Genomic DNA, 23,580 nt, shown 5'->3' on the forward strand with positions numbered 1-23,580 from the left:
CTAAATACATGTAAAAGTAGCAATTTACAACCATTTAAATGGATATCAACATCACACTTTTACTGTGACACTGCAAAAACAAAAACACTGAACTGTTGAAAACTGCTCATGGTTAGACATAGCTTATAAGTTTCCCCCCTTCTGTTTCTAAACCTCCTTAACCCAAACAGACCCTTTCATTTTGACAGTCTGGCAGTTTCAAAGTATCATCATCATTTTTGGACACCACAATGATTGGGTGTTGGTGTCATTGTGGCTCCTTCATCATTTCCCTATACAGTCTCACACTCTCTACCCGCCTTGAGCAATCACAGTTGTCCAAACTTCATCATGCCTCACCCCATGTGCTGCTACCAGTTATCTGAGCAACCCGTGTTTCCTGTTTACCCTATATAACCTCAGTTAAATACCACCTGTTTCTGCCAAGTCATCTGTGTTGGCAAGTTGCCCCACCTTTCAAGTTATACAGTACTTTCCTGCTAAGTATTCTGTTTGTTTTGAACTTGTTTAACCACTGGCTCTCCTGCCTCAGAAACACAGAGTTTGTTTGACTGGTTTGATGCTCTGATAGCTCATCACCAACTGCAAGACAGCAACCAGTCTCTCGCCCTCAGCAGCAGTGTATCTGTTTACATTTAAGTCGTGCACCTCATTCCCAGCCACCAGAATTTTGACAAAAATCACCTCAGTTGACCCAGCTTCCTCAGCAATTGATGGGGCTGTGTCAACCTATACCATTGAGTGACTGTGTACTTAAAGCCAAAATGCATCCCAGGAGAAGCAGCTCTCTCCAGACCACTCAAGCTTGTGTCCTACAAACCCCGGCTCTTCAAGTTGCCCCCTCAAGCTGGCAGAAATGTTGGCCACTCAACAGCTCAATCCTGTGGCCCAATTAGTTTTTCCAAATGTTTCTCAGGTTTCTTTTGAGCCCTGCCTGGTTACCTTCAGAGCTTTCCTTGACTGGCTTATTGCTTACATCCTGTAGCCTGGCCTTTTACTTGCTTTGTGGCCTTCTAGTCTGGTGGCGTTTTAGCCCCTGGATAGTTTTCTGCTTGCCTTTCAAAAGGCCTCCTGGATTGCTGTATACAGCCTTTTTACTTCCAACCACTTAAAGTTCTTCCCTTACCTGCCACTTTCACCCCATTCACACACATATTCACACACTGATGGAGGAGGCCATGGTTGGAATAGGGTTGAGTATTTAGCCCAAGGAGACTTAATATAGACTGGTGTAGCCAGGTTGAACTGGTGAACCTTCAATTGGTGACCTAAGAAACCCCTATCTACTTGCAGGCTTAAATCTAAGAGAGCCAACCTGAGTCTCAGGAAAGGATCATGCGTAGTTTTTCCATGCTTTTGGGTTGATATCAACTCAGGAAACCTGGGTGAAAGTGTATTTGCATTGGTCCCAGGGGCAGCTCTGTAGTCATCTCACTTCCTCGCACTCATCTACCTGGCCTGTCAGCACTACTGAATCTCTATGGTCATAAATCCATGTATTAATCTACTAAGTCCAACGCTCCACTCTTTAAGTCCCTGTTCCTGTATGAGAGTCTGTTTCTTCATTTTTGTCTCAACCTCAATTGATCTCTTAATTTGAAGTCTACAATGTATCTCCATCTCAGCCTAAATCAGTCTCCTCTTCCCAGCCTGAACCAGACTCTGCTGAATCTGGATGCAATTCAGTTCTTTACCTGTCTGTCTGGGTCTGAACTCTTCTTCTCTTTGTGAAGTTCATGGTCTGTCTGCCTGATTCTGAGCCAGCCTCACTATTTGAGCTTTGACCTGTTTCCTTGCCTGAGGCCCTTCATACAAGAACAATCCTCTCTCACAGTCTGAGTAAGAATCTTATTGTTTGAGGCTTTTCACGTCTTACAAAAGCCTGTCTCTTTTTCGAACTAGGTGTTTCCTCATCAAAAGCCTGTTTTTTCTTTGTTTTCCCCTGCCTCCACAGTCATGCCCCCCTGAAAAGATTTTCCTGTTTCTTTACTGCCCCAGGTCACCTCCTCGCTATAGAACACTCACTTCAGCTCCATGCTACAACCTTGGGCAATGAGACTGGTGGTCCACCTATAGCCTTTCTTTTCAGCTCTAAACTCTACAAGCTGGTTTTCCATGTTTGCATTTGAGACCTGCCTTTTCAATGCCACAGGCCAGAACTTAAGTTTCATATCAGCTACCCCTATGAAAAGTGCAATGTTTGCAATCTTTCCATCATCATATTCTGTTACCTCCCATTTGGATTTGAAAATTGCCTTTTTTGCTAGTAATAATGGGAACAGAGTTGAGCAACTTTATGTTCTGAGACTCAATTAGACTGGATGCCTAATGGTGCAATTGTTAGCCTCGCACCAAGAAGATTCCTGGCTCGAACCCCTGGCTGGGCAAGAGACTTTCTTTGTGGAGTTTGCATGTTCTTCCTGTGCATGCATGGGTTCTCTTCGAGCTCTCTGGCTTCCCTCCACAGTCCAAAAACGTGCTTCTTAGGTTAATTGGCTACTCGAAATTGTCCGTAGGTGTGAGTGTGTGTGTGAATGGTTGTTTGTGTCTACGAGTTGGCCCTACGATGGTGCCGGTCCAGAGTGTACCCCACCCTTCACCCAGTGAGACCTTGGTTTGTCTCCAGCCCCACTGCGTCGCTTAATGGGAAATGCGGTTGAGTCCACCCATTGATTATCTAAACCATAAGTCTTTTAGGTAAAGTACTATTTCAACATGGCCCATTCCAACATTTAAATGTTGCTCACAAACACTGTGGTCCTGCCTTTAAGACAAAAAACTCTCAAACTTTCATCAAATGTGCAGAAAAACAGGGTTTAAGTTAGTCAAAGCTAAAGATCCACCAATCAGGCACAAACACATTCTGACACGATACATCAACTGGCACATAGATAGAAAAAAGTGAATAAGCAAAGACACTGGTATGCCATAGAGCATTGCTTTACTTGCTTCTGAAATACCACCAGATGTTATGTATCAAACTCATAATGTGTATTAAGGTTAAGTTCAGTCAGTTTATTCCCAGCCAGACAATCCCAGGCCCCAGCTGTGTGAATTAGGCCAGACAGGCTAAATTTAAGACCCAGACCTTATTAGTACCCTCATGAAGCACAACTCCCACAGGCTGATGTCAGCACGGTTGGAGTTTTCAGTAGTCAATAAACACTGTTTTTCAGTAATAATGTAGCACCTCTAAATATGAGTTGCTGTTGTGTTGTTTGACCTGCCTTGAAGGCATTATGTCATATATTTAGTTGATCTCAGGATCTATTTTGAGTTTTATGTTTCCATCTCACCTCAGTTATGTAGTCATTACCATCCTTGCCACAGATGGCTTTGACAGCACAAATATCCAGCCCTCCAAAGATCTCCGAGCAGGCATCGACCCACAGCTTATACCTGTCACAGAGAGGAGATGGATTGAGCCTACAAAGAGTCACAGTCTGCACGCTGAAAGAACAGTTTTAAAGTCAGCACTTCCGGTGGGTCAAGAAGAGTTACAAGTTTTCAACATTTTTGTATGAAAACAACTGGAGAATGGAAACTCTCCTGCTTAAAAACCATCTTGCAGGAAGGTGAGGAAAGGTTTTTTTCTTACACTTTAATAAACAAACAAATAATGACATATGAAGCACTTCAACACAGTATGAAAGCCTGAATGATGCTCTACAGGGCATTTATCAGAGCGTCTCCATCCCTAGGCTAGGTTGGGCGTAGCCTGAATGACTTCCTGAATAAGTTCCTGAATTATTACAAGTTCTGTAGCTTCCTTGTGTTGATACACCAGCAGCTTATTAAAGCTCCTTTGTCTTTCTGTTTGGGAAAAGTAGCTGTAAGGTTGATTATTAACTGTAGAGACAACTTTGTTGAATAAACTTCATTATGTGCTTGTGTTCATTGCAGAGAAAGGTTGCATTTAGATAATGCAGGCTAAGCATCAATTGTGAGCTTTCTTTTATTGGTGCTCCACACGGATGCTGCAATTACAATTCCCACAATGCCCCTTAATTTTCCTGTATCCTATCCTGTGACTGGTACTTTCATAGCAAATTTTTCACCTTATCTGTACCCCTCTATTGGACGTCTGTGTGCTGTCACTGTAAGCCATATCAGTGAGTCATGCATTGTTAATGTTAATAATTACACCTGTGCTTTTCTTGCTTTGAAAGGTCAAAATATTGTCTTGAACAAAAGGTGTCCAGACTTTCAATCAACTCATATTTAAGCTGTGAGCAGTGCTTCTTATTGGGAAAATGTAATTTGTTTACAAAAATCTTCTGTAATCTGAAACCAGTAAAACAAAATTAGATTACATTCACTGTGTGTTCACTAAAATCACCAACAGACTCAAACATCTGTGTTTACCCATGTGAATTTAGTTCAGTTGAATGATTCTGCTGAGTAACTACAATGTGTCTAACACTGACATAACGCTGGGACGACATGTGTGACACCAGGGCAGCCTGAGCGTCACTAATGTGGAAGCGGTGCTCACTTGTCAGTCATGGCTACTTGTTCCAACATGGCAGATCCGGTGTTGCTCTTCCAGTTACCAGAGATGGATGTTCGCCTGGAAAAGAAGAGGAAATTTTGCGTTAAATTACAGGAGACACCAACCTTCATGTGGGATTTAGACAGTCTTGTTGCTGAAGGGTTGTTGTCCTTTGTTTTTTGGCGAATGCTCACTTTCAGGTTTACTCAGGACTAGGATGAAGGACAAAGACTTGATAGTACAACCTGTCTGATTCATTCTTTTTTCTCAATTTACCACTCCAATAACTGGTATATGTTGATTTGCTATAAATGTATTGGCGTACAAATAGTCCAAGATTAGTGTGCTGTAAATATGACATGTTTGGCCTTGTGATAGCATTACCATTAATAAAATGATTCACTGTTGAAAAAGCTGTATATTAGAAAATTGAGAAATTTGCTTATGCTCTTTTAATAAAATATTTTTTATGGCCTGCTTTCATTGATCGTTTAGCTTAAGAGAGGTAACAAGGTGAAGAAAGAGTGAGGATGACAAACATCAAATGGTCTTTTGCCAGGAATCAACAAATAAACAAGAACAGTTACATGTATGCTTTGTAGTCAGTGCCGATTTTCTGGACCCGGATGTCATACTTGGCGTCTACAAATGGCTCTGTAGTGCAGTAGGTCTGAGTGATGGCCACCACACTTGCAATATCCTGGAAGTCACTCACGTTGTCCACTTTGACCTACAATGGGATAACACGTTTCAACATTCAAACACAGCTCAGCAACTTATTTTGCAAACGCCTGCACAGATCATGAACTTTTTCTATTGTAGCATAATAGTTGTCATATTAACTTGAAGATTTGCTCCAAAACGTCACTGTTTTTTTAAACTGCAATTGTGAGGGTTTTTTTTCCTTGCGGAGATTAATGAGGAGGTTGACACTTCATGTCTATATGTTAGTTTAAAACTGAGCCAGAATGTACTTAGCTGTTAGCTTTGCGTAAAGACTGGAAGGATAGGTAAAAGCTTGCTTGACTTTGCCAACTACCTATCAATCCCCCAAGAGTTTTGCATATGCTGCTTCAAATACTGCTTAAATTGCTGGAATGTTAGTTCATTTTAGAAGTTGAAATCTAAGTGGATCATTTTTCTTTTGAATATTAGAGAGAAGACACAACATACCTTTCCCATTCCAGAGTGGGCGTGTCCAATCTTCACAACTACAGGGAAACTGGGTGTCGTAATCTGAAAAGGGAGAGAAAATGAACAAATGAATACTGGTGAACAATGCATAAAAACTACAACCATTATATCAACATATCAACACAAATTTCCTTGACATTAAAAATAATATTCCCATTAGGGGCATTTGCAAACATTCACAAATTTGCATTTGTAATAAGCCTGTAACAGGCTGGCATGAAAAAGAGGTGGAATTATCACATCTACTTAGAAGCATCTCTCCATGTTTTATTGCATTAACTCATTATTCTAACCCCTTGAAAGCAACACTATAAACTGCACATTTAGCTCAGAGCAATAAAATCAGAAAAATAAATCTACATTAATATGCAGATATTCACACAGTGCATTTAAAATAAATACATTCAGGTTGAATGTTGTAAATGTTAAAACCAGTTAAATGAAGAGAAAGTAAATGTTTTGTGACAAGCTTAGCATATAGCCAATAAGATGAAGTTTACTTTCACTGTGCTCAATCAATTACCTAAGCCCTCCTCCTTTACTGCAACCGGCTGTCACTTAAATGAAAGTCAAAGTAAAGAGAGCCAGTCTGAGCTGAACTATTGATGAGAGCAGTGAGTTGGTATTTAATGGGTAAGAAACCAAACTTAGCAATTTAAAATTGCAATCTAAACTATGATTAAGTTTTTCATGTGTTTATTCACATGTTATGACAATAATTTAAAACCACAGAGTGGATGAAAAGAGAGACAACCTCGCCCCATTGGTGTTCCTGAATGTGACTTTGTGTGCAAAGGTTTGTGTACCAAAGGAGCACCTGTATACTGCACCAATGACAAGGTACAATTTCAGCATTGTTTTTTATTAATTACACAACTATTTTGGACCAGATATTTACCCTTTATGTGGCTTATTGACCTGGGGCTATTTTTTGTTTTAAACAATTTTTTATTGTTTCCCTTATACATATATATATAAATATATATATATAAAGAACTCTGAGCAGGCATACAAACCATGCTGCACTTTAGACAAAATATGCAAAAGTTCTTTAAGTTACAATATTTTTTGTGTACCATTACACCCCTGTGTCAAATGTTTTTCACCTATAGTTCGATTAGCACATCCGGCCGAGAGTAGCCTAAGCCTGAATTTGACATCACAGCTCTAGTCAGCCAACGTGTTGTTCCAATTTTTACTCCTCATTTGTGTTCTCTCGGAGGAGATATCTAGGCCTTTATGCTCTAAAGCAGGGGTTCCCAAACATTTCAGCCTGTGACCCCCAAAGTATAGGTGCCAAAGACACGGGACCCCCACTGTCCCTCAAAGTGATTAAATGTGGCTTCATTTAGCTGGTCTGCAGAAAATTAGCCTACCTATATGAGCATATGGCTGTGTTTCCTGTGCTGTTATGATGAATTAACCTGCTGCTACTGATGCTTTTGGTAATCAATTATTCACTAACCCAAAACTTAGGAGTCATCTGGCAAAAAGAATGCCAGAAAACTCATTACATTTTCTATTTTCAAGGTTTTATTTCAAGGTTAGCTACTATTCTTGTCGATATTTTTTACTATAATGGGTAAAATATACTATTTTTAGATAATTTACAAAAAACATTCTGGAAGACATCTCACGACCCCCCATTTGTGTCTCGCAACGCCCCAGGGGGTACCGACCCACACTTTGGGAACCTCTGCTCTAAAGAGTTCACTATGTGAGCCACCTAGATGCTAACTTTTTTAAATAGCAATTTGGTTCTGTGCAGGTTGTGTACAGTGAGTGTATCAAAAGCTGTAGCTGCTTCTTGTCAATGCGGTGAGAGTGAACATTAAAATTTGGGCAGAAACCAAAGAATGAGCTGAAAGACACCAAGAAACATTCAGAAGCTGATGAGAACTGCTGGGTTTGGTGATAAATAAGAAAAATACAGTTTCTACTTGGACGTTATTCTTTGGACGAATTTTTTAACCAAAATGCATTCTAATGATTTTTATGCAAAATTTGTCAAATGTTATTTTCCCATGAACACCCTGCAAAACTTCTCATCAGTCATTTTGAAATTCATCTTTTGCATTTATGACTCAGGTGTTAACACATAATCACACAAGCTGCATCTGAAAAGCACTAATAACATCCTGAATTTGTCAAAAAAAAAAACTTGCACCAAATGATTTTAAAAGTAGTGCGTGGGTGGGTACTTTGATCAGTCATAATGTGATGACTAACTGCATGAATACACTAACAGCAGCCAATGGGAGAGGAGGGAGGACATCAAAAGAGGGCACAAGAAGAGGCAAAGGATGGTATTTTTTTTCAGCCTTTGAGGAGGCTGTCCCTAAATTGTTGAGTACATAAGAGGCTCCCTGTGTGCGACCTTCTCAGCATTCAAGACCAGAGTGAGAGGGGATCCAACTATTGTAAGTTTCTCTCTGTGTGTTGTCCTCAGAGAGGGAGAGAGGGATAGAGAGATAGAGAGAGAGAGAGAGAGAGAGAGAGAGAGAGAGAGAGAGAGAGAGAGAAAGAGAGAGAGAGAGGGCAGCAGCGGCAGCAGCTTCCCTCCAATTCTAGTCATTTGCTCTTCGTGAATTCAGACTAAACTTATGAAACCATTTCTATCCACAGCTGCCTTTCAGCTCAGCAGAGCTCATCTCACTACTCCACCTCTACTCTCTTGTCCATCCCTTTTCGCTGACTGCTGGCCTGATTTGTATTCCTGCGGATCTTAACAGGATCAGAAGAGGTTGCCGAGTGTTTATCGAGTGGTGGAGCGAGAGTCAGAGGCTGCCAGAGTCATCATGGCCATGTCCCAGGAGCAGAGTGCGTGTCTGGGGCTCTGGGTGCTCCTTTTGCTTGGTGCAGGCATGGAGGAAGTTGTGGAGGGATGTAGCTGCAACCCAGCTCACCCACAACAGCTATTCTGCAGCGCTGAGATTGGTGAGTTAATAATAATGTAGTTCCTGTTCACTCTATCCATATAAAGTCTATTTCTTAACAATAGCATCTGAGTGATTTTCTTAAGTCTTGGGACTATGGATAAAACAACTCAAAGGGGTGATTGCTTTTAGAAATGTGTGGTATTTCCTGTTTCCTTCACTTACTGACTGATGATTATTGATCAACTTCCAGTGACAAGATTCTCTGGGTGGGGGAAAAATCAATTCACAGTGTAAATCCACTTTGAAAAGATCAATCAATGGAGCTTCAGGGATAAGCTTCTCGTCGCAGTTGATTGAAAAAAAAAATAGTTCCTTACAACTCAATCAAATTATTGATTTTATGAAGAGGTCAAAGTTATTCAAGCAGAAAAGCAAAGTATGGTGGTCTGTTTTGGAGATGATTATTGATTATTATCGGTTATAAAATTCTGAATTCTGAAATTAGTTGGGTAAACATGAGTCATAGGAAGAATCTGCAAGCACAGCTGTTTCCCTGACTGGCCTTTCTTTTTCTGTATTGTTATTATTATTCCTAAACGGGGCAGCCTGCTGTCTGTTCTCTGCAGTTACATAATTGAGTCTTCTCGCTCTGGATCATAGATAAACAAACCCTGAAAAACAGTCAGCACCAAAGTGGCCTCAGCCTACTTTTCGTCCATCTATCTCTCTGTCTGTCGGTAGGTTGGGTTGTCTGCCGGTCTCCCTGTTTGACACCCCCCAACATCCAGTTCTTTCTTGTTTAAGCAGCGGCCAAAACCAACACTCTGCTCTGACTTTGAGCGCTTGGCTCCAGACTGGGGAAAGCTGGAGTATGTGCCTCTGTCAAAGGTCACACTCCAGCAGAGGAGAGAGACCAGCAGCGAGAAAGTCGATGAACAAGTTGCCTTAATGGTATTTCAGTCTTGTTATGTAATTGGTCTGTTTCTCCCCTGTGGGATCAGCTCTTTTACTTTGAAGATGTTTCTCAAAATAGTCTGTTTAAATGGAGGCTGAGACCTGTTTTCAGAATCGCTATTATGCCAGATTAGATCTGGGTTAAGAGAACACAATCAGAGTATATGGGGAAAGGTTTTTAGCACAGAGCTTTACGTATTAAGTGTGTCACCAAAGAGTTAAATTGAGGTCCTGTAAGTATGATCATTCTGTTTTATATTTTTGGACTGAATGGTTGAGGCTTTTCTGCAGGCCTGACACTGAAAAATCCAATAAGACTGGAATGGGCCTAAACCAGGTCCAAACTGTGAAGCTGATGGTTTATGCTGGAATGGAATAGAGTCTATTTTTATCACCAGTGTTATTCTTTGTATGCGGTTGTTTCTATTGGGCTTAAAGACACCATAATCTGTTGTGTTTTTCCATATGTTAAAGTGGTTCCAATAAGAATGTAGCAAGACTTAATATCCCAACAGTTTTGACGGAGGGTTAACTTTCTTATTTTGATAATTAGTTAAAGGCTTTTGACTTAGAATGAAGAGAAATAGGGAACCTGGGGAAATAGATTGACCTGGTGCTGATGGATGAAAAGGAATCAATTGGACAACAAGGGAACTGATCCATGGACTTAGGGCATTGCCCAGTGCCCATGTTGTATTCACTCTAACCGTTATGTTGGGCAGTCCCATGCCTTTTTTTATTATCTCTTCTAAAACAAAAAATCCAAGAGCAATTAAGCAATCTGCACCGTTTCAAAACCTAGCAGGATTTTATGGACAAATTACTTAGTTTGTGGGATTACAAGTTCCGTAATTTGGCACTTTAGATACCCATAGTCTAGTGTTAATCCACAGAGTTGGAGACAGTTTGGGGTTCCACCACCAGCGTTTAGAGCAGTGTTAGGGGAGCTGTCTTTATGTGGAGACACTTCAGTAACTACTGTAGATTACATTATATTATTTGGTATTGTCCCCAAAGTTGACAATGTTTAATGTAAAACAAACAGTTCAGAAATACTGACAATAAAGCATTAAACTCATACCTTTGGCTTTTTAAACGTTCAAGTAAGAGTTCTGGTCGCTCAACATCCAAACAGGGGATGTCAGAATGAAACAAAACATGAATGTAAGATTATCCCTGATTTTCCCAAACTCTACAATGTGACACAAAGCTAATTAGTTAGTAAGCAATGCTACTAGCTAACTGCTGCTCAGTATTCTAGCATAAATTCATGGGTGTTTTCACAAATCCCATATTTCAGACCTGTTTATAGGACTCTTATTTTATAACAAGTTGGCCAGCTAACAAAACTTGGTAAGCTAGCTTTAAACATTAAACTCAAAAGTCAATAATTACATGCTAGAATACAAAAAAATGTTTTGCTTTGTAAAATCAGGCTTCTGATGTGGCTACAATTTTAGAAACTATCAGACATCCCTATTTTATACTCTGCCAATATTATTATTGTTAAGTGGTATGTTGTATGCAAGAACAGAAGCTATATAAGAAAAGGACTGATCTCTTTGAGGGGGGCGGGACTTAACAAATAATCGGATTTCATCTCTTCAGGATATGCTTGGGCCTCTGGTCTGTGCTTGGTTTTAAATGTAGAGGAACAAGAGTCAGTGGTCCCTTTCAGGTCCTTTCAGGTAGGATGAAACTTTTTGGACCCATGAATAACAGTGAGGGAAAATCCCCCATTTACCCCAAGAAAACCTTTCATTTGTTGGAATGTGTGATTACACTGCAGAGGTTGTTTTCTAAGCACAGGCTGGTGGTGGCCTTTGGTTGACCTGACAGTGTTGTCAGAGCCGATGAGCCCCTTGAATAAAGCTGTACATCTGAGTAATATCCCATCTGGATAAACCCTGGACCATTCCCCGGCCATGCTTGTGTATTTGAGATTGTGTATTAGTGTGAGAGTGTGAGTGTGTGTGTTGGACGGAGGCCAAGCCATGCCAACACAGCCTACTCCATCTCTCTCTCTTTTCTTTTCCCTCTCTCTCCCCACTTCATTTCCATGTCTATAGGCTCGGTCGAATGGTCTGCATACTAACAATATCAGTGTGAAAGCCCGCTGACAGTCCAGCTTTGTGAGCATGACAAGGGTGCCGATTCATCAGGGAGGGGGGAAGTTAGTTACTACATCAGTTCTCATGGTACAAGTTTGCAATATTTCTCTTTGGTTATGTAGCTGTGAGGCTGATGCACAGACACTTTGACTCTGCAGGCGTTTCTGTCCTTATTCCTGTTCATAACACAGCTGCAGCAACTGAATTGAGCTTGAGGCCTAGCCTGCTCAGTCTAGAGATGGGTACGTGGGGGTAAACATTAGCAGGGAATCTGGGCCAGAGAATCATTTTCAAGAGAGACTTCAAACTCAGAATAAAATGGGTTTGCTTTTAAGTTTTGACAACTTATTTCTTAAATCTAAGAGTCTTAAAACGTACAATCACTACCCAAAAAATATAAAATCTGGAAAATGATCCAACCAAGATTCTTTCATTATTATCTGGCTCAGTGTCTCAACAAATTATATTAAGCCACTGATGTACTACAATAAAAAATGACTGCGCTATTCTTAGTTTAGCAACTTTTGTCCCTGTCCTGGATGCACTGATATACAGCCAAGGCTTGTTCTGCCAACTATATGATCCCTGCACAGAGCACAGTCATGCATTAGTGTAATACTTACCATTAATAGACACACTTTTATTCTAAAAAAGGGAGGATTTAAGTAGGATGGCTTGTTTGCCAAAGCACCACATCTACTCTCAGATATGTCTCTTCTTGCCAAAGGAAGAGCAGATCAAAGCTAAACCGGACAAAGAGGCCATTAATATGAGTCAGCTTTGGTACTTTGGATTTCTGAGTATAGTGAGGACGACAGCCGTACTCAGTGTTACAATCTTAGTTGGGGAGTTGGATGTAACAATGTTTAGTGAGTTTAAGTAAATGTGACATAGGCGTACAAAAACAATACCACTAAGTAAAGTTACACTTGCAGCCATAATTGATAGATGGACAGGGCTGACACACAGTACATAATAGTCAAGCACAGTCAAGAATCCCAATATGTTGACTCTCACAGATAAGTCTTAAAGAAGAGGTAAATTATAAACAGTGTCTTCATTACATTGTTTTCCATCAGTGACAAAAAATATTTCAAACTGACAGTTGTCTCCATTGACAAATTTCACTCTTTCAACTGTCAGCTACCCTCCTGGGTTCATTTCTTGGACACAGCTGTAAAATCACAAAGGTAAACCTTATAATAATTTGTGATTATGTAATTAATTTTAAAAAGTATGTCCATTTGTGAGTAAATATTTCAAAAAGTAAGGGCAAATAGTTTGTGGTATGAAATGTCACAAGTCTTATATTCATTTAACATTCCTGCATGTAAAAAGTTACCTAAACTTAAGTACAACAACATTCAGTATTTAATTTAACTGTGCATTAAAAATAAAAGTTGTTAATATTTCTTGAATTGTTAGTATTTCTGGCCTTGAAGCTGCATTTATAATCTATAGCATTATAGATCTATTACATCAAACTACTGTACCACTATAACTCATTACAGCAGTAATACTGAACATTTAAGGCAGTAAAATGATTAGCATTTGTTAAAAAAACAAAACAATATACAAGGTCTTTATAAACTGTTGGGGTCAGATAAAGGTAATAGAATTTAAAAAAAAATTGCAACAGAAGTGTAAAGTGGCACAAAATGTTAATACAGGTGCTCAACAGAGGTTCAAGGGCCTCAGTATTGTACAGTTTACAAGAGTTGTACTGAAGTGTGTGGCTCCAGCTTGGCATTTTTTTTAGACTTAGGGCAGCACAGTTTAAAGCACTTTATCTACGATAGTTCCGTATACTTAGCTTTTTTAGGTCCCATCTGTATGTGTGTATGCAGGTTTACAGGCAGGTGTGTCCTAAGGTCAGACACTGTCAGGTATAGTGCAAGGTATAATAAAGCATCAGTGCTCTTGCAACATTTTTATTCTACTTCATGTATGTTTCTCTCCCTTTCAACCATTCTCCCTTGAGTTAAATTCTACTTCAGTTGTTTTATCTTCTCAGCGATAACAGAACTGCATCAGTCGAGTGTAGGGTGCAGGCTTTATGATTTCAGATATTTTGCTACGCTCTATTTCAGCCTCAGGCGATTAGTCACGCATTATAAGAGTGAAGTGTATCAAAGTCAAATCTTGCGCTCTTTGACATTTTCTATAAAGTGAAAGTCCCTGCACCAGCTGTCTCTCTGTGGGCGATGCACATTAAACTGCAACACTTCAGACAAGTTCGCATTGACTCTCTGTCAGTCTGTATTTGTTGTTACAGAAAAAAAGTCTTCTTTTTCTCCTAAGCCAATATCAAAGAACACAGTGAGCTCCTCCTCCTCTTACCAGCACACACAAACCGCGGTGCAGTTATGTGATGAGTGAAGAAGCAAAAACAAAGGGGGTGGTTTATGTAGCTGTGTTAGGTCACACTTTCTCTCCCTCTGTTGTTCTGTAGTTCTTCCTCTTTCTTTATTCTACCAAGGTCACTTGCTCTATTTCTGCCTCTCTTGTGTATCCACAGGGTACCGTCATCTTTCATGTAGAGAGACGGATGTGGGAGTGGAGGGGTGGCATTTATATTGGAGTGTTCAAGAGCCTCACTGTTAGCTCATTGCAATTTTTATTTGCTCACAAGGTCAAAGAATGATGATACTGGAGAAAAATACATACAAAGAAATATATTTTTGTTTGAACACATAATAAATGGTATAAAAATTGTGGTAATGAAAAAAGTGAACCCTCTTATTTGTATGATGTAATGCATTTTTTTCAGCTGGACAGCCAGCTGCTTAGAGTAGATTTTATTAGCTTTATTTAGCTAACATGTTGAGGGAATCAATCACTTTAGTCTCTGGCCTATTTTTGAATGTTTTTAACATACTTATTTGAAAGCCAGAACCCTTTTGACGTGGTTTAAATGAACTCTTGAACACCACAGGCATGATGTTGAAATTAAAAAGAAAGAGCAAGGCTGAAGCTACATATTGAAGGCAAAAAGCTACCATTGCTCCTAGCTTATGATCAGTTTAGATAATATGAAAACACAGAAGCAACATCGACCCATTTAGCAACCAAAATGTCACATTATTGCAGTGCTAGTCATAGTGTGCTATGCTTTTCTGTTGTAACATGTAACCCTTTTTATATGCAGTAGCATGGAGGGCTGGTAGAGCATTGTGCTAGAATGCTGTTGTGGGGTAGTCGCCTCAACAAGTTAGCAAGCTAATTCTTGCTGAATATTAAACATAGCCGTCTGCCAAGTTCAGAGTGAAAAAAAGCAGAATAATTGTAAGCCTGAGAAAACAGCCATTAATGCTAATAGTGAACTTAATCATGGCTGACTGATTGGGACTCAGTAGTTTTATTAGTTCTAAGGAAATATTTGTCAGTGGAATTGATTTGTTAACATAATGAGTGCTGCAGCAATCTGAGAGTGCAGACTTTATTGGTTTGGATTGAAGGAAAAAGTAGTCGTGTAGCCATAAGATCTGTAATAACAGGGTTTGATCTGGCACGGTGTGGACTGAACGTTGAGGTGTATGTGAGTAAAATGTACGACACTAGTAATTCTGAGACTAATAATTTGTTTTTATATGTGTGAGAGGTCGCAAAATGACTTGATTTCATTTTTGCCTTCCTGCTGACAACCCCAGAGATGCTTCAATTTACCCTTCAACTTGATTTATAATTTTAGATCCACTAATGTGAAGCCACATCTGTTCCATGCAGGTTTTGTGATGAGTGAGTGTGTGTGTGTGTGTGTGGTGTACTGGACATACATAAATGTGTGTGAGTGGAGTCAGTGGATGGGAGTGTGCAAGCAGAGAGCTACTTGTTATTCCATGTGAGTTTTGATTCCCTCCCAGAGGAGAGGAGGGACACATCCGGTATCACTACTGCTGAGAGGGCCTGCTGCACTGTCTGTGAGGAGAAAGGAGGACTAGGAAGAAAAACTATCTGTCTCTCTACATTAATCGAAAACAAGAAAAACAATCTAACTCACTGTTCATGATGCATAATTCAGATTGTTGTCTCTAGTCTCTAGCATGTAAATCACATTCTTATCTTGCCTCTTGAATTATTCGGCATGTCATTTAATCTTAATCCTCCTCTCTTCCTGTTTCTTCTTCTCTCCTGACAGTGATAAGGGCAAAGATCTCCGGTGAGAAGATTGTGTCGCCTAGCAACAGTTCATCACCTTACATGAAGATGATTCAATACGAAATCAAAATGATCAAGGTGAGATCCCTGGACAGCTGGAGAAGCTGCTGCTGCAGACACACATCATTTTTACTGTGCATGCTGCTGTTATTACAACTCTGTGGTGTATGCAGGTATCGAATATACATAATTTGACAGGAAAGGTAAACAGAGACTGATTGGCTCTACTTCCTAATCAATTCAGACCCCCTCATTTCCTGATAAGTGTCAAGAGGGCAAACACAAGTGTGGAACAAACGGCTTAAATGTCTGCAAACATCCACCTACACTTGACCTTATGGTGCGATGATAAATACCATGCAGTACACAATCTAAGCTGCTCTTGACGCAACTCCCTGCTAAATAATTCAAATCACAGCCAGGGCTAAGTCCAGGCTGCAGCAGGTCTGCCATGTGGTTTTCATTGCTTCCAAAATACACAATATACTGTGTTTAACTTTAACTTCTTCTTTTTTTTTTCAAACTGGAACATCTCAACCCTCTACTCTTTTTTTTTGGTCCAGATGTTCAAAGGTTTCAACAAAGCAAAGGACATCCAGTACGTGTACACTCCAGTCTTCTCCTCTCTGTGTGGAGTCAAACTGGACTCCAACAATAAAGCAGGCTATCTGCTCTCAGGTACGGTGTGTTGTGGTCAGTTTTACATTTTTTTTTTTTATGACAAAACTGTTGTAGAAAGTTTAAAAAAAAAAAGACAGGCTTCTTAATGTAACATGGGATTAGTCCATCAGCACTGTTTCAGAATGAACAGCTGATGGAAGGACCTTTGGTTTTTGGCCCAAATGGACCTATTCTTCCTTCAATATCTATGGAAATATTACCACATCTTAAGGAATTTGAAATGTCAAAACATCATGCCTGCACAGGGAATTCAAAGCCACAGAGAGAAGCTGTTTAGCCTAGCTTAGCATTAGTGCTAGAATTGCTTCATTCAAATAATCCACATATTTTTATTTTGCTTCGTCACATTTCTCTCTTTCCCTTTTGACCTAATATTTTGACATTGTAAGTTCTTGTGTCCTACTTTTGCTTAATGTCATATTTCTTTAATGCCCTTATTGTTGTGAATGTTTTGTTTTTTAACTCTGTAAACCACTTTGTTCTGCTCTATAAATGAATGGTTCTTTAAGATAAAAAAAACACTGCCAAGCCTAGAAAATGGCAAAACAGCTAGCTTAGCATTCTTTAATGATATCAAAAATGTGCATACCAGCCTCCCTAAAGCTATATAGTTATCCCTTTGTATGTCATTAGTTTAATCCATATTTTTGGTTTTCCCCAATTTGACGCTTTGGGCTAAACTAGGATAAACTAAGTCAAGCTAACCATCGAAACATAATTTTTCATTCAGCAAATATGTGTGAAATAACATCCAAACATGCAAGCCCAAAAATGTGAATTTGAATTTCTTGTAACAAGTACATGTCTTGTAAAGAGTGTAAAAAGTTGCCATTTATATAATGATCATATATCCAATATTAGACCTACATTCTGTTAGCTGACTAGTATAGTAAACTTACTTTACCAATTATGCTGCCAAAGACTGTCCACTTCAACAACGCAGTATGATTTTTTTGTGTGCAAAAGTAATTATACAATGCCCTGTGATGTCATTAAACAGGAAGTATGTGGAGCGATGGGAGAATTTCTATTGGCCAGTGTGATCTGGTAGAGTCCTGGGACAACCTGTCACTGTCACAGAAGAAGAATCTCAACTACAGATACCAGATGGGATGTGAATGCAGGGTGAGTTAACACTGATCATTGCAAGTTCATACATATCTATCTCCCGATCAGAGCTATCAGCCCTAAAGATGCCTCAAAGAAACAAAGAACTGAAACTACATCTGTTTCTCAAAATGTTCTCTCCATTTTGGTTCAAATAAATATTTTAACAAACTCTATAAAAGTTCATCTTCAAACTTGGTGCATAGTGAAATATATCAAACACTGTTTTCTCCTCAGATCAACACGTGTTACACAGTGCCGTGTGCGTCTACAGGAGAGGACGAGTGCTTGTGGACTGACTGGCTGCTGGATAACAGCCTAAATGGGGAGCAGGCTCGACAGTATGCCTGCATCCGCCACTCTGACACAACCTGCAGCTGGTACCGTGGAGGACCTCCACCTGAGAAAGACTTCCTGGATATGTCTGACCCTTGACCTGTAAAATCTGACATCCATTTGACTCCATTTCACTCTTGCTATTCCCAACAAACATTTCCTGCTAAATGAAGTTAAAATTTGACCTTCATCAGATTTCATTATAAAATTTGCTGACATTTTAGAGTTGTCAGTCAGCAGAGTCCAGGATGTTGCTAAGACAAGGCTGGGATCAGTTTTATAAAGTGCAGGTTCTTTCACCAATCCCTTTGACTCATTTTCTCACACACATTAATTTCATGCGCTGTTTCCACAGAATAAGAAAAGCAGCAGAGCATCCACTACAAAAGATTCACTCCAGAGTGAATCTTTTCTTTATACCTGAAGGCGGTCTGGTTAAATGCATTAACATGAAAAATACTGAAGACCTCATATCTGTTTCTGCATTATAAACGATATGATGTGGGTTATGCATGCACTTATAGTAAAAGGAAGTTGGGCATTTACTGTAAATATTCTAGAGGCAAGTTTTACCACCCACAGTTTTGCTTACCCAACATGAAGTCTGTGCACTACATTTTTGCATGAACATTTCACTTACTCCCCTCTGCACACTCCAGATTTAAGCCCTTATGCACTGAATGTTCATAAAAAAACACCCGACACAATCTGACGGATTAATTATGAATGATATGACCATAATTCTTGTATATGAAAATCTTCATAGCTTGTACTCTAAACTGCAGAGAATGTAAATATTGTACTTCAGTAAGAATTAACACGTAAAAGGCTAACAGGATTCTGTCTGATAGATTAGTTGATATTATCTTGTGGTTTTGTAGTGTTTTTAGTTTCCTCAGTTGAACTCTCTACTATTTTCTCTGCCAAAAAAAACTCTAATCCAGCGCTTTGATAACAACACTGCCACCTGTAGATGCCAAGCCACCTCTCCTTTGAGGAAATTATGTAACAAGACACGGCTCAATTCCCCCTTTTTTTAACTTAAAGGAACAGTAAGTCAGTTGTCCTAAACAATGAAGTGCAAAAAAAGAACATATATATTCTAGGCAGAATTTAACTAATTTCAAGAGGAAAAAACTTCATGAATAAGCTAAAACTAGCTCTCTTTGTTTTTTATAGTCATTATTTTGTATAATTACTCCACTTGTATTAAGAAACCCAAAATATGAATTGACCCCTGTCTTGTTACTGGATTGTTTCACTGAAGTCATACACATTAAAATGCATTTTTTTGTGTAATCATCATGAGATAGAATTAAAATGTATCCTGTAATTAATGAAATTTTTCCAGCATGTTTGAGACTGTATCTTGAAATATGTTCATAATCTAACTAAGACTGAATGGGGGGACAATAATGCATTATAACTGTATGGCTTTAGTGAAGCATTGTTAAACAGTTTCATGTGTGTTTTATACTGAAAGAATTGTTTGGGTTTGTATTTATGTGTCTGTTTCTGTCTAAATAGAGTTTTCTATTTCCATGTACCAAAAAAGATTGTATATAAAATGTCTGAATGGAAAAGTGTTACATCGGCTCTTTCTTCACCTTTTCTTATTTTCCAAAAGTCAAAACAAGACTCTTTAGAAAGCTTCAGGGGAATCTCAGAGGGGATCTTAACTTTGAAAACATGTATCGGTGTAATGGGGATATTTGTAAGACACTAAAAATGTATTTTTGACACGCTGTTTCTCAATGATTGAGCACTCTGAAGTGCAAAGTATACCTGTCGTATGCAACGTATCAGTACTGTACAATTCCATAAATGCTTTAGTGAAAACTATAGTAGAATGCTGAGAGAAAATAAGCATGTTCACCTTTCTCATAAGTAAATTATACAGTGTACTACAACTGCTCTAAATATTTTAGAGCTCATTTTGTATTGGTCTCATTCTCCAGTCGTGCTAACCTTGACATGTTGCTTGTTTAAAAGATAATACTCACCTCAAGGTATGTTAGGCGTTAATCTTTGGCAGTACGGCATAATAGTAAATTATTTATATTCAGTGAGTTGTTATTGAGCCCCTGAGGTTCCTTAAGGTGGTCATGTTTATCCTGTGCAGTTTATATGTAATAAGCTCAATTAAAAGACGATACCTAAAGTCACTCTTTCTTGTGGTATATTTGAAAGAATCTAGTTTTATTTAATACCAAACACTTAAGTGAGTAACTGTGATTTACAAACTAGATCACAGAAACAACATTCATCTTTGTGGTGTAACAACGCTGTCCAGCTAAATAATTGCTCCCTGTGTTCAACCATCTTCTTGAGTGTATCGCTACTACAAAGATAGCTGTCAGAGACCGTATATGTCTCTGTTGTAATCAGAATGAATGGGATGTTGGAGCCAAAAATATTTTTTTATGCCTGGTTCATCAGAGAGAGAGTGCCTCCCAACTGCCTCCCAAAAAAATTGAATAACTTGTGCCCAAGATAAAAAATGATCACCTTTGAGGGCCTCTGAAAATTGGGACTTAGCAGAGGCTATAGCAAAACTTTCATCATGTGTGTATCTTCCAAATTCAAATTTGAATATCTAAATCTAGATAGCATAAGTTAATGTTGAAGAAGCTGCTCTTTTGGATGTGTGCATTTGCTGCTTGGTGATGTGTAGGCATAAAAAAGGAATACAATATCTTACCATGTCTCTGTAGTTGGGGTAGAAAGTCTGATCAATGAGTGGAAACTTATCAGAACCCAACTTCTTCTGATTGTTGATCAGCTGGGAAAACTGGTGGATGGGAGGAAGAAAAGAAAGAGAAAAAACAGCATGACAAAGTCAATTATAATTTAAACAGGGGTAGTTGAATGAGTGTACTTTAAATATTGTTTTTTGCAGATGTGTATAGTTTTGATGAAATCTCTTACAGCCCAGGGTTTGTCGCTGAGGTTGTAGATGGAGTCTAGAGAGTTGACAGAGGGGACTCCTGCGTACTGCAGACCAATGATCAAGTTTCTGAAGTCCTCGTTCTGGGCCATGCTGAAGGCGTGCTGGCGAACCAAGACAAAGTCAGGCCTGAAAGACCTGAAGTGACAGCAGCAGAGGGAATCAAGAATATATGTTAATAAGGTTAAAACAAGAATACATTTACATTTCTAGTTCCGCTGTACTCTTCTTGCATCAGAATTTCTTTAAATCATGTTTTCATGAATCTTGAAGAGTCACTAAGCAGCATCAGATTAAAGGGGCAAAACCATATCTGGTGTAAACATTGTTTCTGGATGGCAGAAGTCATTAACCAGACTTTTTTCAGTGTGTGTATATGTCTGTACACTAAGGCTGATGTGGCAGTAAGAGAATACGCCTGTCGAGCAACATAAATTACTCATATTGGACTAACAAATGAATGACATTGGAATATTCGTCTCAGTCTACATCATCATCTGTGAAGGATTTTCAGTGAGCACTCTGCTTTGGACTGATGAATCAATGCTGACACAGTAAAAACAGGAGGTTATTTGATAGTCAATTAAGCTCTCAGTGGGTAATAGATTTTACATTTGTCTTACATAATTCATATCATGGTGACACAACAATGTAAATCATATGAGTTCAGGCAGAACAAGAAGTCAAGCTCGGCCGTAGCACATCAGCTGATCTTGACGCCAAGCCCTATCAGCTGACGGCTCAACTGATTACATCCATGCATCCAATCGGCAATTAGCAAATTGGGCATTTTATTTAAGCTGCTTTAGCCCGCCCACTCTTGCTGCAGGCTAAATGGGGTAATATTGTGCAATCGGCTACAAGCATCTTCAGATACAATGAATGATGTGAATAAATGAAGCTTGAGTTTTCATGATGCCTTCATCGTGTGATCTAGAAATTAGCTGATCAAGTATGCTTCTTTTGAATGCATGTCAGAGGGTTACGCATCAAACTTGTTTTGTAACATGCATGTGATGGAGATCATAAACAGAGAATAGATGCATGACTGTTTATGTTGTCTGTGTTGTTCATTTTATTGTTATTTTGGCACCTGTTTATGTCTTGTTGTATATTCTAGTACAATGACAATAAAGGATTTGCATTTCATTCTATCTCTATTCTGATTGGCAAGGAGTCAGTGGTAAAAATGTGTTAAGAGGAAGTGATGATCAGTTTATCCCACACACTCTACAGACACACTCCTTTCCAGAAGAATAAGAGCATCAGCCCTCTAACTAGCATACGATATGTTGTATTCAAGAGACAAAGCCTGCTAACAGGTGGTGCAAATACAGTATAATATAAAAACAAGTCTGCAGAGTGAGAAGATGTGGGATGGATAGATCAACAAAATCCAGAAGACAATTGTTGATTTCCCAAGAAGCATGCCCACGATCTGTCCATAACCATAACCACTTATTATTTTAACCATGGCAACAAAGTCTATTGAAGAACCAAGCATTCATAACTTAAGAGATAGTGGGCGATGAAGCTACACAAGTAAATAAAAAAGAAAGCCAAATGTCAGATAATGTTTTATTCTTAAGGTTTTATGGTCTTAAACAAGTTTTGTAGGGTTTTTATGACGTTCTATTTCAATGTTTTGCTTCAAATGTGTCACTTTCCAAAGCAAAACACTGAAAACCACAGCTGTAAGCCCAAATATGCCACTAGTGACCAGTGTGTGAAGAGCAAAAACAATATTCAGAGTAGTTCAGCTCAGTGAAAGGTTGACGGTGATAGGGCATGACTCCTGTTATTTTTCCTTTTGTCTGTGGTTGTGTGTTGGTGAGAGGGAATGTGAGGATAGGAGCTGAGAGAGAAAACGAGAGAGAGGCGGTAGAGGTGTGAGAATAGAGACAGAGAAAAAGAGAAATGTAGAGAGGAGTGAGAGAAAAGAGACAGAGAGGAAATTCTGGCACAGTGTGACCACCACCAGCTCCTCATGCTCAGAGAATACTAATCAGACACTCCAGGAGGCTAGAAAAGACTGAAGAGGAGAGGACACAGCGATTAATGTGTCTGTAGTGTCTTCATTACTGACAGTGGGCTGTGAAGATCAACATGGCCTTGACTCTATACTCAATATAAATCTGTAAGCATTTAATGCAGAGTGTAAAATCTCTAAGTTGGCTTTTACTTTGCACTTTATCCATCAAAATCCATAAAAAAAACCACCTCAAATTTACAGCCATGCTGGCAATCAGACTGGTATTATTTTATACCATATTCATCGATGATAATGATGATAATGATGATGTTGAAGAAGATGATGAAGATGATGAAGACAACGATGATGATGATGAAGATAGTTATGATACAGATGATTATGATGATGATGAAGACCATGATGATGAAGATGATGAAGACCATGATGATGAAGATGATGAAGATGATGAAGATGATGAAGATGATGAAAATGAAGATAGTTATGATACAGATGATAATGATGAAAGATGATGATGATGAAGACGATGATGATGATGATGATGGTGATGATGCTGATGCTGCTGATGATAATGATGATGATGATGAAGACGATGATGATGAAAATAATGAAAATGATGCTGATGCTGACGATGATGATGATGAAGATAGTTATGATACAGATGATAATGATGAAAGACGATGATGATGAAGATGATGATGATGATGAAGACGATGATGATGAAGATGATG

At 39.0% G+C, this 23,580-nt stretch overlaps 2 protein-coding genes across 4 annotated transcripts in view; one reads left to right on the forward strand and one right to left on the reverse strand.

Moving 5' to 3' along the window:
• Positions 1-19,498, forward strand: part of LOC117807677 (metalloproteinase inhibitor 4-like) — a 43,627-nt gene extending 24,129 nt beyond the window's left edge. Inside the window, exons 1-6 of one of the 3 annotated variants that reach the window (XM_034677157.1) lie at positions 7,960-8,106; positions 8,419-8,623; positions 15,769-15,866; positions 16,352-16,466; positions 17,470-17,594; positions 17,814-19,498. In XM_034677157.1, the coding sequence (XP_034533048.1) occupies positions 8,485-8,623; positions 15,769-15,866; positions 16,352-16,466; positions 17,470-17,594; positions 17,814-18,011 (675 nt within the window). In that variant the 5' untranslated portion in view covers positions 7,960-8,106; positions 8,419-8,484 and the 3' untranslated portion in view covers positions 18,012-19,498. Of the gene's footprint in view, positions 1-7,959; positions 8,107-8,311; positions 8,624-15,768; positions 15,867-16,351; positions 16,467-17,469; positions 17,595-17,813 lie in introns of those variants that run through there. The other 2 variants (XM_034677078.1, XM_034677228.1) reach the window with 2 other exon arrangements.
• The window catches only part of syn2b (synapsin IIb), a 101,818-nt gene that overhangs the window by 9,936 nt on the left and 68,302 nt on the right, over positions 1-23,580 (reverse strand). Inside the window, exons 4-9 of the mRNA XM_034675780.1 lie at positions 20,841-20,997; positions 20,614-20,703; positions 5,666-5,728; positions 5,080-5,222; positions 4,496-4,570; positions 3,297-3,399 (exon numbers count right to left, since the gene is read on the reverse strand). Coding sequence (XP_034531671.1) covers positions 3,297-3,399; positions 4,496-4,570; positions 5,080-5,222; positions 5,666-5,728; positions 20,614-20,703; positions 20,841-20,997 — 631 coding nt within the window. The remainder of the gene's footprint in view (positions 1-3,296; positions 3,400-4,495; positions 4,571-5,079; positions 5,223-5,665; positions 5,729-20,613; positions 20,704-20,840; positions 20,998-23,580) is intronic.

The sequence above is a fragment of the Notolabrus celidotus genome, chromosome 1 (genome assembly GCF_009762535.1).
Source record: "Notolabrus celidotus isolate fNotCel1 chromosome 1, fNotCel1.pri, whole genome shotgun sequence".
In the NCBI taxonomy this organism is placed as follows: domain Eukaryota; kingdom Metazoa; phylum Chordata; class Actinopteri; order Labriformes; family Labridae; genus Notolabrus; species Notolabrus celidotus.